General features: G+C 34.3%; 1 protein-coding gene across 3 annotated transcripts; it reads left to right on the plus strand.

Moving 5' to 3' along the window:
* LOC109837242 lies at nt 1,989–16,550 on the plus strand. 3 transcript variants are annotated; one of them, XR_002246226.1, is made up of 4 exons: nt 1,989–2,786; nt 14,831–14,946; nt 15,979–16,147; nt 16,244–16,550. XR_002246226.1 is itself a non-coding variant. In XM_020405398.1 (4 exons), exons 1-4 carry the CDS (start codon nt 2,783–2,785, stop codon nt 16,303–16,305), a joined length of 306 nt encoding a protein of 101 aa, XP_020260987.1. In that variant the 5' UTR covers nt 1,989–2,782; the 3' UTR covers nt 16,306–16,550. The 3 variants fall into 3 exon arrangements, 2 of the variants coding, with proteins under 2 accessions (XP_020260987.1, XP_020260988.1); XM_020405398.1 differs by having other exon boundaries at nt 15,979–16,102; XM_020405399.1 differs by having other exon boundaries at nt 15,979–16,097.

The following is a 16,920-nucleotide window of genomic DNA, read 5'->3' on the forward strand; positions in this document are numbered from 1 at the left end:
TGACGTCTTTGTATACGCTCTTTGAGGGTAGAACGGGCTCTTTTGACAAGAGTCCATTCCTCCGTCGTAAGCTGTGCAGAGATGTGATTAGTTTGCCGTTGAGGCAACTGGTTCACTTTTTGTTTCCTCGACTTTAGGTCCGCATAGTAATGGACCCCATCGGTTTGCTGTAAGGCCTTAGCCAATTGACGAGCACGGCGCTGGCGCTGTCTCTGACGAGCTCTTTTCGTCAGCACCGGTGAACTATGATTCAGTGACTCCTTAACTGGTGTGGGGTCACTTGGAGCAGAAATGTTGCAGGCGGATTCCTTGGAGAGAACCTGGCAAGAATCTTCACCTGCGGTCTTCGTCGGAATTGAAGACTTAGAAACTTTCTTGGGTGAAGAAATCTTCCTACACCTGCGAGGCGAGGGAGATTTTGAGGATGAAGATGACAGATACTCCTCAAATTTTGCCTGATCGAACTCATATTCGATCTCTTTCGTGACAATGATCTTAATTGGCTGCGACACTGCGGCCTCGGCAGCGAGGCCGCTGGCTCCCACTGTGGTCGCCAGTTTGTTTTCAGCGAAAGTTGACTCCATTGTCGATTCCATTAAAACTTTGATTCGTTTACAGGAAATTACAATGAAAATAAATGAAAATACAACTCTCGAGAAAATAACACAGAAATTGTTTATCAACTCATGCTTTGTGGGACTTTGCCTGTGCCGGGAGTGATTTGGCTCGTTGACCACCGATTCACAGATCGTGAGGGTGTTTGGGGATCTTTCCTTCGTTTATCGAAGTAAAGATTTGAAAGCGAATATCTTATCGATGTAAGATGTTCACTCTTCCAAAGATCAAGTCTGAGCTTAGATCTCTAGGAATCACCAAATGATGCTTGTCAAAAGGTGAAAATTCTCTCTTTCTTCCTCAAAATCAACAAAAGCTCAAATCTCTTCTGCTTCAAAATGCTCTCTCCTTTATTTCGTGTCTAGTGAGGTATTTATAGGGGTCTGAGTGCACCACAGTTGAAACGGGGGCAAAATAACCGACCGGATGTTTTCTCTTTGGCCGCTGCAGTCTACACTGCCGCGGCTATTGGCGCGGCAGTATAGGCTGCCGCGGCCAAAAGACGGTTGCCCAGCACATTCATCGCTGGCTTGAAACCGTATCTCCCACGACCTTTAACGCGGCACCATGTCCTGCCGCGCCTCAGACGCGCCGCCGTGTGCTGCCCGTTGGTGTGTACATTGTTCTTACTTCTTTTGAATGATCCCTTCTAATTAAGAGAATGGCGTTTATCGTCTTCTCTTTGCCTTGAGTAGTATTTGGATGTCCGTAAGCATTTTTTGACGCCTACAACAGCAAGTGAAGGAGGAAGACTATTCAAAATAGTTGCCACTTGCATTCTTTCCGGGATTTCGGTCCCAGCAGTTGATAAGTCCTTAGCCATGACAATCATTTTATTTATATGTTCTACGACATTGTCTCCCTCTTGCATACGACAAGAATTATACTTATGCAAGAGGAGTTGAATGTTAACTTCAGAAGCAGTGTCGTATTTTTCTTTTAGCAAGAGGAGTTGAATGTTAACTTCAGAAGCAGTGTCGTATTTTTCTTTTATTGCATTCCACATGTCCATAGAAGTCTTATACGTTTCAAAAGTTTGATTAAGTTATCTTCCATGAACATGAGCATAAGACTTTTCGCCCTTTTATCTTTCGACTTCCACTGTTCAAACCCTTTCTTTTCTTCAAGTGTTGATTTATCAGTAAGGGTTGAAGCAGTGGTTTCGATTATATCATCAATATTGTCATGAATAAGAGCATATCCTATTTTTCTATGTCACATATCATAATTACTGCCATTAAATTTGTCAATTTTGCCTAGTTCTGATAGAACGAGTTTACTAGCCATTCGGTAGAGAACTAAAACTAAATTCAATTTTAAATTTGTATAAGGTTGATATTTTGGCAAATACACAAAAAAATTAGATAAATAAATTAATTAATTAAAATGAACCTGATTTTTGTGAGCTGATGAAAGAGGCTCCAATTTGAGCGAGTTTGTCACTTAGCGGTGTTGACCGAAGAGTCTGTTGTCGAAGCTTTGACGTCTTGAGAGCAAGTCACCTTCTTCAAATGCTGAGGCAGTGGGACCCGTGGGCTTTAATCTTGAATTTGAACAGGTAGGTCACAAGTAGGCCTTGAAGATGATCAAAGTGGGTAGTACACGTGCTAGGAGTAGGCTATGACACGTGATAGGAGTAGGGTCACAAGACTATGAACAAGTCTAAGTCCGGCTTATGGGGGTTGGTTGTATAGATTGGATGTAGGACCCAAAAACAAAAGGATGTAGCCTTAACAAATTAAAAAGGAAGAGATGTGACAAGACTTGAGGAGGCTATAATATATGCTAGATGGACGTGGACATGTGGATGTAGGTATAGGCTTTGTAGATGTAGCAAAGAGCTAGGCTTGTAGATGTAGGCCTGAAGTGGACTTGATGTAGGACTGAACAATATGGATGTAGGCCGGCAAAAAAATTATGAAATGATACTTATTTGAAGCAATACCCAGTAAACAATAGACAGCCCATAGGAACAGATGCTTCTTCTTCAACCGAATTGTTCTTCTTTAACAGAGAGCTTCTTCTTCAAGGAGTTGGAGAGAGAGAGTCTTCTTTGTTGAAAAAAATAGCAGGATTCCGAGATGATGAAGAACCTTAAGTTCTGATACCAGTCTTTGAACACAGAGAAGAAGAGAAAAACAATGGATTTCTTTGAGGGGCTCCGGTAATGGGTAAGTGGTTTTTCTTTTTTGTTTTCGTTATGCTTTCTCAAGGAGAATGATCCTCCTTATATAGGGGCTAAACCCATCATCTCTACCCCTCAGATCCACCCCCCATGAGAGATTTTCTCTCAACCACCCATGATTCACGTTCTCCACTATTCTCTCAACAGAGAAACCGTGGTTGATTTGGTCATCAATGACCGAGTCAAGCTAACAACCCTAGCTAAACCCAGACCTACGTATACATCAAAAATGATTTCTTAGAATTTTTTTCATCATTCGTAAAATGCACATCAGTAGGCCGATACGAATTTATGGCTTAATGTATCATTTTAATTTTGATATATCCTTTATTTTCATTTTTCTCAATTTTGAGGTTCCGTGTTTTTTTAATACAATTTCTGATCTTTTGAAAATGAGTGGACTCTGAATACAAAAAAGCATGCTAATCGCTTGTGTCGAAGCAAATTACATTGGCCTGTCACAGAGAAGTATGCATGAAAGCTATATACATAGCCAGATAGCCTTAAGAACTCGTCAAGGGTCAACGATATAATTTCAGCCTTGTCGCATTATAAAAATTACTTCATGCTTCCTGATGCTAGACTAAAATTAATAACTGGATCATAAATGATTCAAAGACCCACAAAAGCGGAGCAAACGCCAAAGTCGTCTAATTCTAAAGGTAACATCACAAAGCTTGAGAGAGCTATCTCCCACTCGGCTTGCTCCCTTTTGCGTTATCTATTTTCATTTGAGAACCGAAGATTTGAATTCTAGCATCCTTAAAGCATCCAACACCTTAACAATATACTACGAGCTCCACTCGCTATTTGAATGTTTGTCTTGTCCCAAGCCGTCTAAGTGCCCGGCCCGGCCCGACCCAACTAACCCCTAAGATAGGGGCCAAACATGGGCTATCCGTTTTAAGAATGGGCAGACGTGGGACCATACGCCCACACGTGGACATGTTTAACCGCGAGTGGCAGAGCCAGGACTCGAGAGAGAGTAGGATCCATAACTAACAGCTGGTAACGATAATATTAAAAAGTAAATATATTACATTAACATATGGAGGTAGTTCCGGAGGAACAATAAAGACATTGACAAATTAGAGGGGTCCGTGTGAATTCTGCTATCAAAAATGAGGTTGTCCGATGTTTTTTTTATAAGAACTAGTATGATTGCACGTGCGCTACACTTGTACTCATTTTCATTTATTTACACAGGCCACAAGTGTAAATTATAATGATAATTTTTGTATGCATTTAAGTGCAAAGTAAAAACAATCCAAAAGATTTGGTCAACTAATGAGCATGCCTTGAATTTGATAACAGTTTGTTAACTAGTTATATGAAACTTATTTATTATAAAATATATTTTATGTTAAAAATTAAGATAACTACAAAAATTAGTAGGAAGTTCTAAAAAAAGTTAGTAGAAAAATACTGCCAATATATTAATTCTCAAGCAATTCTGTAATCATATAACACATATAGATTTTCTAATTCAAAAAAAATGAATAAATATTTGTGTCGCTTCTTACATAGTAGCAATTAATTTTTATTAAATTATGCGATTTCTAGGATTTTCTAGATTTTATCATTTTGGACTAAAAAGAAATATCTTATAATCTATACCAAGTTTAAGTTATTTATACCATGAACTATTAGGGACTAAGGAACTTATGTAAATATTGGAAAATTATCTATTATTGCATTTTTTAATAGCTAGCAAACTCAAACTAAGAAACTCATGTGATATAAATGACTGCTTAAAATTTAGTGTGATATAAATACTTGCTTAAAATTATAGTATTACACCAAATCCTCACACCCTGAGGCAATAATAGCATAAAGGGTGTTGCTACAGGGACCCAAATGGGGGACCCAAGGCATGGGACATGTGAGGTGTCATCATCCGGTTGTATGATGCACTATTCATGCAACCGGATGATGACACCTCACATGTCTCATGCCTTGAGTCCCTGAGACATTAATGTAGCATAAATGCACTAACTTCCAAACCCTAACAACTTATCATAATCTTAGTGCTAGATGCAAATTAAATCCATATATGAAGTATTTAAACCAATTGAAATGGTTGATCGAACTGTTATTCATTCCATACTCAACCCAACATAGATTCTTTGAGTCGCCATTTTAATAATTTTTTTGTGGCAAACTCTATCCGACGCAATAGCTTAAAAAAAATATGTACAATAGCTTAAAAATATGACATTTAACATCATGGAGGATTACATATAAGAATTCAATAAAACTGTATCCATCATAAGAGCAACAACTTTACATAAAAAAAGGTTATCAAAACTAACATACATGTAACTGCATAAATATATAATTAGTATCAAAGCTTCTTCCCAATTTTGAAAAGTTTATTCAAATCATTGGAAATGACCATGGATATCTATATAAGCTCCAAATGTGACACTATGCTCTTCTCTGTTGCCCTCAGACTTGTCCTCGTTGCCTCCATCCTCATTGCCCTTAAAACACCTTCCTTGCCTCTTCGATCGATATCAAATGGTCATTGTTCTTTGCAGGTAGAGATAGGTGTGGGTATAATTGTTAGATATTTTGTTAAGAAAAGATAATTTTGCCTTCATGAATAGTAATAAAATTTTATAATTAAAACATGTTTTAATTAGCAATTAAAAATATGTGTAACGGCTATATAATTATGGGGAACGTTACAAAATATATGACGAACGTTACGGAATTAATTACGGGTTTTGTAACGTCTTTTCCAACCCTATATATATATCCGTATGTTGAGCTCAAAATGATAAGAAAAAATATACAACAAATTTCTCTTGTTTTTCTTCTCTCCCCTACATATTATTTTCATCTACATCTTAGTTTTATTTTATGGGTAACTTCCTTCATCTGAGCTAAAGCTCTGCACTCTCGCCCGAGTGCAGAGGCCGGCCGTTTCCGGGGGCTTTTACCGCTAGGGGGGAGGGAACCATCTGCGCCAGGGCGATAGGCGGGTTCTCAATCTTCTAGGTAGTGAATACACGACTGCTCCCGTCAGGCCTGATTTTCTTATTTCTTACTTATTTAATTCGGATTTAATTTATATGCTATAACCTTTGTTTTTATAAATTTTCCAACAGTCTAGAAGATTAAGTATTCATAGTTGTTAATTTTTAAAACCCAAAAAAAATTTAAAAACTACTGTTCATCAACAGTTTACTGTTCATCAACAGTTTACTGTTCATCCTAAATAAATTATATTTTGTAATTAGTTGCTTTAATTACTGTTAATTATTTTTAAAAAATGTTACTGTTCACACAAATGTTACTGTTCATTTATTTTGAAAACGTCGATACTGTTCGTTTTATTTCAAAAGTTACTGTTCATGTAAACAATTTTGGTTATTTTTTTTTAATAAAAAAAATTAATAATTAAAAAATTGTAGCTAAACATTTCTGTTAGTTTAATTTAACAGTTAATTACATTTATCATATAGTTGTTTTATAATCAATAATTATTGCAAGTTACGAATATCAAAGAACCTTTATTGGTTTCTAGAAGCCTAGTTTATATTTGTTAGAATCATCTAAAACCTACCCTTATCCCCTTATGCTAGTGAATATGCTCGCATTTGAAACATGCTATAAATTTGCAGTAATGCACATTTTTATTCTTAAAAATTTCATATGCATGGTTTTGACAAGAATAAAGAGAACAAACTCTGGTTGCATAGATGCTTTGAAATATCTGGATTTGTTCATGGTTTAATACTTTCATTTCTTTAAGCTATCAATAATATGGTGTCTTCTATTAATAATTCCATAGTTTAGTGTATTTATGCATCTAATAAGCTTAGTACAAAAGGTGGTAAAAGTGAATGCAAATTTGTTCAGCAACTTCTGTGGCAGTTGTCTGCAGCAGATGGGTTTTAGGTGGTAAAAGTGAATGCAAATTTGTTCAGCAACTTCTGTGGCAGTTGTCTGCAGCAGATGGGTTTTTTACTCTCAAGACATGAAAATCATGAGGTTCGAATATCAATAGGTAAACCCCTCCTCGGCCTTATCCAACATATGTTTGCAGTATAATTGCTAGGCAATTTAAATGATTGCAGGAAATAATTTAAAGTTTCTATATACTGTTAAGGAACAAAAACTCATTGAGTGAACCGATTTAAGTTTTCTTGGATTAGTTGGTGTCTAAGGCAAGGTTTAAGGGTTACGTAATGCGCTCTGCAAGGAACAAGGTACTTAATTGATCTTTGATTAACCTCTATTACTATCCTTACCTGGCTAACTACCCGGGTAAAACTTTAATCTTTTCACTTTAGGAGTTTTTGGTTTGGAATAAGAGGACCGGAATTATGAGAATAATTCATATGCATTTATTTAATTACGCTTCTTGTATCATATATTGCCTAATGATAAATGATCAATATATGAGCGAACCAAATCAAAGAAATCTTCAAATGTAAAGTTCATCTATTTTATTGCGTTATGATGGATATTGCAATAAATGTTCATATGTCCTTTTAGATAACTTGCATTTGTTACATGATTAATTACAAGGTTTTATGCAAGAATGCACTTGTAAAATTTAAAGCACGTATGTACAAATATTATTATTATTATTATTTGTATAAGAGGTGGTACTAGAAAATGGCAACATAAATTTGGAAGATCTCTTTTGTAGACAACCAATTTAAATTTGGAAGGTCTCATTTGTAGGCAACCAATTTAAATTTGAAAGGTCTCATTTGTAGGCAACCGATTTAAATTTGGATGGTCTCCTTTGTAGGCAACCAATTTGTAACCTCTTATAATAGAAGAATTTTTAAAAATTTTATGCATATGAATTATGAAGTATGAAATATATTGTTCTCTTGAATGCTCTGCATGTATCTATTATTAATTTCATTCATGTATGTGCATATGCATAACTGCAGAATTTTTAGTTCCACATTAGTTTGAAATGTTCAAATATTAAGGTCAATCTCTTCAGACATAGACTATGATCTTTTATGATCATAGATCATGACCTAATGTCAATTTCAAACAATATGATGGACTAATTACAAAATAAGAACTTGATAAATAAATACAACGCCTGCTAGGCAAAGTCTGCTAGGCAAAGTTGTGATTCTAGACTTTATAAAGTCTGTGAAAAGAATTTTGATGACCCTTTGATTAAGGGATTATCCAGGAGTGTGGTTCTGGATTCATCGAGGGAGATGGGGTTAAGCCCATAGATGAGGTCACTGACAGCGGCAACCCAACCTTTATTTGGAGACTTAGTCCCAATGTTGTTTTAATGTGGTAGAAACAAGCTGGACTAGTGACACTCGTGTGGAGCATCGACCCAGATATATTCATATATCACTATATAGCTTGTGCTACTACCCCTTCTCTATGATAACGATGCTCTTATAATACAGCTGGTTAGGCTGAGTTTTACTCTTAATAAGTCCAACATGTGTATTATGGGGGTATTAAATAAACAGCTGTAGTACCCTTTGAGGACTTACCTACGTGAGAGGAACCGTGATGGCCGCGGTTAGGGGGGCTGGGCTAACCCCTAGAAACTCTCATGAGTCGGTTTATTGTGAGCATGGTCTTTAACGCTCAACCCGCTTTGCTCAATAGATGAAACGTATTGTGTGTGTTTTCATCAATACCTGATTAAAGGGGCCTAATTCAAGGCCTAGTCCATTATGTCCCTCAGGTGGCGATGAACTCACTAAGGAAAGGTTCAAAGCCGAAAGCTACCTCTCCCGAATTCACGATACGAAAGGTTGCCCAACCTATATTTGTTTTATGATTTCTTGATTTATTTATTGATTTCTGAGTCTTCAGTCAATATTGCCTTTTGGGGGGGACTGTTAGATATTTTGTTAACAAAAGGCAATTTTGCCTTCATGAATTATAATAAATATTGTAATTAAAACATGCAATTAAAAATATGTGTAACGGCTATATAATTATGGGGAACGTTACAAAATTTATGACGAACGTTACAGAATTAATTACGGGTTTTGTAACGTCTTTTCCAACCCTATATATATATCCGTATGTTGAGCTCAAAATGATAAGAAAAAATATACAACAAATTTCTCTTGTTTTTCTTCTCTCCCCTACATATTATTTTCATCTACATCTTAGTTTTATTTTATGGGCAACTTCCTTCATCTGAGCTGAAGCTCTGCACTCTCGCCCGAGTGCAGAGGCCGACCGTTTCCGGGGGCTTTTACCGCTAGGGGGGAGAGAACCATCTGCGCCAGGGAGATAGGCGGGTTCTTAATCTTCTAGGACAGTGAATACACGACTGTTCCCGTCAGGCCTGATTTTCTTATTTCTTACTTATTTAATTCGGATTTAATTTATATGCTATAACCTTTGTTTTTATAAATTTTCCAACAATAATATCAATGAAAAATTATAAAGAGAAAGGCATTGTAAACTAGAAGAATAATCGGTGGACTCTTTTGTTGTTAGTGAAGGAAATCACGTGCTTATTATATGCAAAATATACAACGGAAGACTGTATGTATAATAATACTAAGCATGTAGAGAGCATGAAATACAAACTAGGACCATCCTAATTAAATCTAATATGATCGCTATAATAAAGAGAGCAACCAAGAGCTTTGGAGGCTTACTTTCGTAGCGTGATTCGATGGTAGATCGAACAACCCCTAGCTCATTCTTCTTGTTATTGTAAACCTCCTTGTAGTGGATCTTCAAGTCTTCAAGTGAGCTTGATAAAATCGGAGTCTTCTTAAGACATAAGGCAAGATATCCACCACGAGGTACTTTAACATCCTACTACTTCCTCTTACTCAAAGATTGCTAGAGTTTAGTAAGAGGTAGAGCTCTCTTTTATTCTCTTATGAAAAAAAACCACTTAGCCAATTTTTCATTAACATTTCCATAAGAGAGAGAGAGCTCATATATATATATAGTGAGATATGTCATGACTCATCTCATGAGTCATGTCATGAGTCATCTAAATGTAATGATTCCTTTCATGAGTCATGCAATGACTCATCTCATGAGTCATGCAAAGAGTCATGAAGAATCAAAACTATGTGCTAAAACCATGTTCCCAAACCATACTACATTAATAACTCATCTCATGACTCATTAATTAATGTATAATGAAGTGCGTATTTCATAAATGCAAATACCACATCAATATAGTGTTTCATAAATACGATATTGCGTAATTTTCCAATCATTAACTAATAAGTCATCATATGACAAAAAAAAACAACGAGTTGACCAAAAGTCAACTGCTGACCAAAAAATCAACTAGTTGACTAAAAGTTAACTTTATGGAGAAAATATCGGAATTCATTTCTTAAGCACATATCATTCTGATTTTACCGATACATATAACTGTTTATGTATATCCGTTAAAAATAATATATGTGTATCAATCATACGCATTTAACTCTATAAATGTATTTCATAGGATTCAAGTACACGCTTGGTGTGACTTTAGGGCCCAACTTAAGACTTGACAGTGGATCATATCCATAAGTACAACAGAGGTGCTAGCTACACATGAAGATTACCCGAGTATAAGTTATGATAAATGTCTACAAGATGCTTACACAATTTTATCAGGACCACTCAGTGATAACATTGTACAGTCCGGTCTCTTCATCAAACAATGTCAAACTATTGAGCCTAGGTATGATAAACTGTCAAACCCTAATAGCTTGATTAGTATTTGTTAATATTAAACTCATAACCTTTAAGATCAAACTGACACTCAGTTTATCTTATTTACCTTGGCCAATGATTTCCTGGCTATAGTTATATCAAACAATCTTATGACATCAACCCTTATACTGGGAGAGACGAATTTCATCTTGACATCTCAATATCTACTTATGTCTCGGGATGCACCCAACAAGAACTGTTATGCACAACTCAATGAGAACTGGATGCACCCAACAAGAACTGTTATGCACAACTCAATGAGAACTGTGGTTAGGTAAAAGTCTAAGTACACCTATACTGAAACTGTTATGCACAACTCAATGAGAACTGTGGTTAGGTAAAAGTCTAAGTACACCTATACTGACATGTAAAATATTGTAATCATGCCTCAGGTCAAGAGACTACTTTGTATTATATCACTTGAGAACTTCTATTTGAGAGTTAAGTATAATTACCAACTAGATGTTCTCAGTGAGTCTTCAGTCAACTCATTCACTAATGAGTCACCTGCATACTATATCTTGATGTCCCACATCAATGATCCAAGAGATGGATCATCATCCTACCAAAGGAGAAATAGAGTATATACTAGTCTTCCCAAAGTGATGATGTCTCATTTCAACACTTCATCGACTAGGAACATTTTAGAATATACGTTAGCGACAAATCAGATCTCTTCATTACGATCATATCCGAGTCTAATAGTCTAATATCATTCTAAGGACTTTATCTGTATTAAAAAATACCAAATAAATCTGACCAAAATAGCATACTATTACTTTGAACAAGGATGTTATATTTATATATGTCCTATTACAATATACAATTATTGCATGCAGGGCACCTATATCTAATAATTAGTTCTTGTTGACAATGAATAAAAAATAAATTGTGGTGCAAAAGGAGGAGGAGAAAGAAAATTTGGCCATGGTGAAGAGGCAAATTGTTATGATTTTCCTATAGAAGGCCATGTAGAATGTCAAGATGGGAGACGAGGGTGATGGTTTATATAGCATCTATTATTCATATAACATTCAAACCTCTATTTAACTTTTTTTCATGCCTATTCAACTCTCATTTACTCTTTCAAAGATAACTCCCAACCCTTCAACCTTTCTTTAATTTTTTAATGCTTGCATTCAATTCTCATTTATCATGTCAAATATAACTTACAAGCTTAATTTCAGTATCTTTTATTCTTATACGTACACAATCAAAATTGTAGATTAACTCACAAATATATCCAAATTATTAGACTATGCAAACATAAATTATTTGGGATATAAATTATTAGACTATGCAAATATAAATTGTATGAGAGGTTGCCAGAAAATTAATTTTTTTACATAAATATGTACATTGGCGACGGGGCAATCCGTCACCAATGTTGTAAACATTGGCGACGGACTACCCCGTCGCTAATGAGTATTGGCGACGGAAAGACCACTGTCGCCAAAGAATTCTATCGCCAATAAGTATTGGCGATGGGGGAACCCGTCACCAATACGTATTGACGACGGATTTATTAGAAACAGATTCATTTTCGTCACCAATGTGTATTGGTGACGGATTTCCCCGTCGTCAATTCCTAGTTTTTTACTAGTGTTTCATTAACCATATTTATGCTTTTCTTAAAACTAGTATAGTGCACGTGCGTTGCACGTGGATGTATTTGTTACATGTTTTAAGTTTTTTTGTGTAATAAGTTTATAACATTGATTATATTGTTTAATAGATTAAAAAAGCAAAAACTTACAGAAAAGTTAAAAAATTCTATGTTTATTGTTTAAAAAACTGGACACACTTGTTTTATGTTCAATGTTTTTTATGTAATAAGTTTAAAACATTGAGCGCAAGATTTAATAAAAAAATAAAAAAAATAAATAATTATGTTTCTATTGAATGAGAACGTAAGAATATGAAAAGATACAATTAAATATAGAAAAAGGCAATTATTAAATCATATAATCAATGTTATTTATAATGTTAATATTGTAAACAAAACATTTAAAATTAATTAAAATTAAATCAAACAACAATTTCTAACTCATTAACCTATTAATTTCTCACACTACCTCATAACAATGGCATTGCTTATAGAGAGTAATGATTGTTTTATGCACTGGATCTATTTGAACCTTTTCATGCTTTCTAACTCTTCATTTAGATATATCCAAAAGGGTAAATTACAATAAACCTTCAAGAACCTAAAACATATGTAAAAGAACTACATATAAAACTAATACAATCTAACAACATCATAGGATTTCAGATAATAAAATATTAGAATGCAAATTAAACCCATCCAATAAAAACTAAAAGATATCCCATGAAGTTTTGAGTCTTTCTATCCAAATCTCCACTCCAAAAGAAGGTAAAAAAATTGCAATAAAATGGTAATAATTCTCACACTGGCAAGGGCAATGGCCATGATAGCAGCAGCCTCCATGACCCATGAGAGAGGGTTCAACATAAACCCCAAGAACTTTAAGAACTTGTTCTCCTTCCAAAAAAAGACAAAGTCTCAGATCAAAACAAACCATTAAAAAACCACATTTTTAGCCCAAAAAAAGATCAAAACTGCTTCTCTTCGAGCTTGTTGTGTTCGAAAATGGTGAGCCTCTCCTGAGCAGCCTCGCTGCTGAGCCCCTCCCTACTGCATCTCAGATTTTCAAATACCTTTTCAATAGGTATATTCTCTTAAAAATCCCCAAAAAGAGTACACAAAATCAAAAAATAAATTTTTGGGAAATCAAAATTGAGGGTACCAACCGAATCAACAGCTTCTTTGAGGATGACCTCTAGGACATCTGACTTATGCCCCATCATCGCTCTCTCTCACTATCAGTTTTTCCCCCTTTTTTCTTTTTTTTTCTTTTTGGTTTTTTTCTGGGGAAGTTTCGATCTTATTTATGAAGTTTGTGTTGCTGCCGTTTATGATGCTTCTGCCTTCAAGTGAGTGTGAGCAGATCCACACAAGCTTATTCCGCTACAAACAAGAAACGCCTAAATCACTCCCATATTTTTTATTGATTATTGGTATTTGTTGAGTGATGTTCGAAGAATGTAAGGAGGAGAAGGCCATTATATGGGTAGGTGAAAGAAAACGCATGACGGTTGGGAGGTTAAAACATTTCTTCCCAAAATATCCCTAACACATACATACATACATTCATTAACATACATACCTCTCATTATTAATGTGGGCACATACATACTTGATATGATACATACTATAATAAATGCAATATATACATACATATAATTAATTAGACATGATGAATTCATAAACACACATAATTATATCATACTACAATAAATAGAATCAAATGGTTTTTCTTTCCAATTGAAACGCTTTTCAATTACGCCTAAAGCACTCCTTATTTATCACTAATTATTGCAAAGCTAAATCATATACTCCTCTATGGTAAGTAACATACTCCATTCCTCACTACATTATAATTGCACCGTTATATCTATTTGTAACATCCAATTAAACAATGCAATTTTCCCATCAAATTAATAGCCTCCTCCTTCGGTTTCCACTCGGTCATAAAGTAAACAAACTGAAATCCCAGAAGTTGTCCGTTTCTCTCACATGATATTAGCTTAGTATTTGATGGGAAAGTTGCAGTGTTTAATTGGATGTTACAAATAGATATAACGGTGCAATTATAATGTAGTGAGGAATGGAGTATGTTACTTACCATAAAGGAGAATATGATTAACTTTGCAATAATTAGTGATAAATAATGAGTGCTTTAGGCGTAATTGAAAAGCGTTTCAATTGGAAAGAAAAACCATTTGATTCTATTTATTGTAGTATGATATAATTATGTGTGTTTATGAATTCATCATGTCTAATTAATAAAATATATGTATGTATATATTGCATTTAATATAGTATGTATCATATCAAGTATGTATGTATTATGTATGTATGTGCCCACATTAATATTGAGAGGTATGTATGTTAATGTATGTATGTATGGATGTGTTAGGGATATTTTGGGAAGAAACATTTTAACATCCCAATCCACTTTTATAGTAGTATTAGATATTGCAGATATGACTGCCTAAGCAAGGAATATAGGTACCTTTTCTAGATAGAAATTTTGAATATTACCATTTACCAGTACGTATTAGTCTCAGTTGTATACTACTACATACCTTTTTAGTTGTCATGAATTCCTCTAATGTTTTGATTACTAAACTATGTGTAAAGGCATTGAAAAGTTCATTAGGGGGCATGAATTTAGAAATTTCTTTAAGACGGATGCAGCGAATGTGAAAAAAAATATAAAATGAAAATAACAACCCTTGATATTTTTGCAGGATTTGGAAAAAATGGAAACTGGCTCAAATATTATGCAGGATGCATTAGCAATGTCAAGATCTATGGACGGCTGTGTAGACTAGCAACAACTTTATTGGGAAGCTCAACTACAAAGGTATGCACACTTGATGAAATGAGCGTAGGAGATTTCCAGCTAGAATTTGTTTATTAAATTCACTACAAAGGTATGCACACTTGATGAAATGAGCGTAGGAGATTTCCAGCTAGAATTTGTTTATTAAATTCAAAGTTAAATGCAAGAAGTATGCAGAAATGAGCGTAGGAGATTTCCAGCTAGAATTTGTTTATTAAATTCAAAGTTAAATGCAAGAAGTATGCACACTTCCTACAAACGAGAATTAAATATTTCTTGCCACAGTTGAGGTTGAGTTGAAAACGAATGAAATGAAGGTTATGCTGTATTTTCCAAGCGCAGTTCGTTTTGTAATGTTAGTGAAAGACTTGCTTGTGTTCAAAAGCAATTGATGGAAATTGGTGCTTTTTGTCGTCTCCTTCTCAACATGAATAATGCTAACTGAATTATTAATTTTTCAATACACAGGATCAAAACATTTAAATACACATAATGCTTATATATCTTAGGACCAAAAAATGTACGTGGAAACATTTAAATGGTAGAATCATGTAATGTACTTGTCATACTCAATAGGAAATTTATGTATTCATGTTCCAAAAAGTTTAATTATACATTTTGCATTCTATATTAAAAAAAAGGTCCTCGGTTTTATATAATAACATTCCTACTCATATTTTACTTTTACTTGGGTGTTGTTTTTGCTATGTGGTTAGCATACAATTGGCATGAGTTTAGCTTAAGCACAAATGTCCTCTGCATTTCATATTGATCCATTTCGCAATAACTTTATTTTATATGCACCAGGATCTTATCTTTCTTGTCAGTAATTTCATGATCTTTAATCATGCTGTCATGAACATAGTTTACACCGGCTAAAAAATTATTTAAGCTGACAATTTCCTGGAAGAAAATTTCTCAACTTGTAGACATTATATGCTGTCTTTTATAGTTATGCATCGTTTTGATTTCATGATGATATTTCTAATGATCTATCCAATAGTTTATATCTACCATGAATGGATAATTGGAGCTATCTTGTGGCTATTGCAGGCTATACTTTTAATTTCAGAATGCAAAACACGGTCACTGACAAATCATATACCGAACCTGACATCCTTAAGAAATGTTCCCATAATCTCCATCAAAGATAACAAAGGAGGCTCCATAAGGTTAGGTGAATTGGTGAACCTAAAAAATAGCTATGACTATTAGAGTAAAGGTTCAGCTCAAAACTAACTTTTCTTTTATTCCTTTGGTTCATATTCATAATAGAGTTGGTTTATAAGTTTGCATCGATTTGTCTGTTGTTTTACAGCTCGGAGGAAGCAATATCAACACAACAGTAAACAAACATATATGATGCTCTTGTTAGTGTAGATGGGGAAGTCACATGTCCGCCGCGTAGCTGGTGTAATTTATCATAATTTGATTCTTGCATAGGCAAGAGGAAATATGTGTGTATTTGTTCAGAAATCTAGAAATCATGGTGTCAATGTTAAAGATATTAAAGCTTTAGTTTTAACAGTTTTACAAAACAAAAAACTAGAGGAGAAATGTAAGAGATGGATTGAGGGTTGTAATATTCTCTTATGATGCTTTTGTAACTCAAGTCTTTATGCTAAGTTTGTGATGTAACTTAAATGTTCAATGTTGAATGAATATATATATATATATATATATATATATATATATATATATACTAAAGTTATTGGGTCTATAACTATAGAAAGTCTTTTTCATAATTACTGTAACATAGCTAAATATATATAAACTGAGACAGTTAAACAATTATAAATGTTAATGTTGGATATTTTGTTGGAGAAAAGGCAATTTTGCTTTAATGAATACTAATAAATTTTGTAATTAAAATATGCTTTAATTAGAATTTAAAATAAGAATAATGGCTATACATTATGACAAACGTTACAGAATTAATTACGGGTTTTGTAACGTCTTTTCCAACCCTATATATATATCCGTATGTTGAGCTCA

This window comes from Asparagus officinalis, chromosome 4 (genome assembly GCF_001876935.1).
Source record: "Asparagus officinalis chromosome 4, Aspof.V1, whole genome shotgun sequence".
NCBI classification, from domain to species: Eukaryota; Viridiplantae; Streptophyta; class Magnoliopsida; order Asparagales; family Asparagaceae; genus Asparagus; species Asparagus officinalis.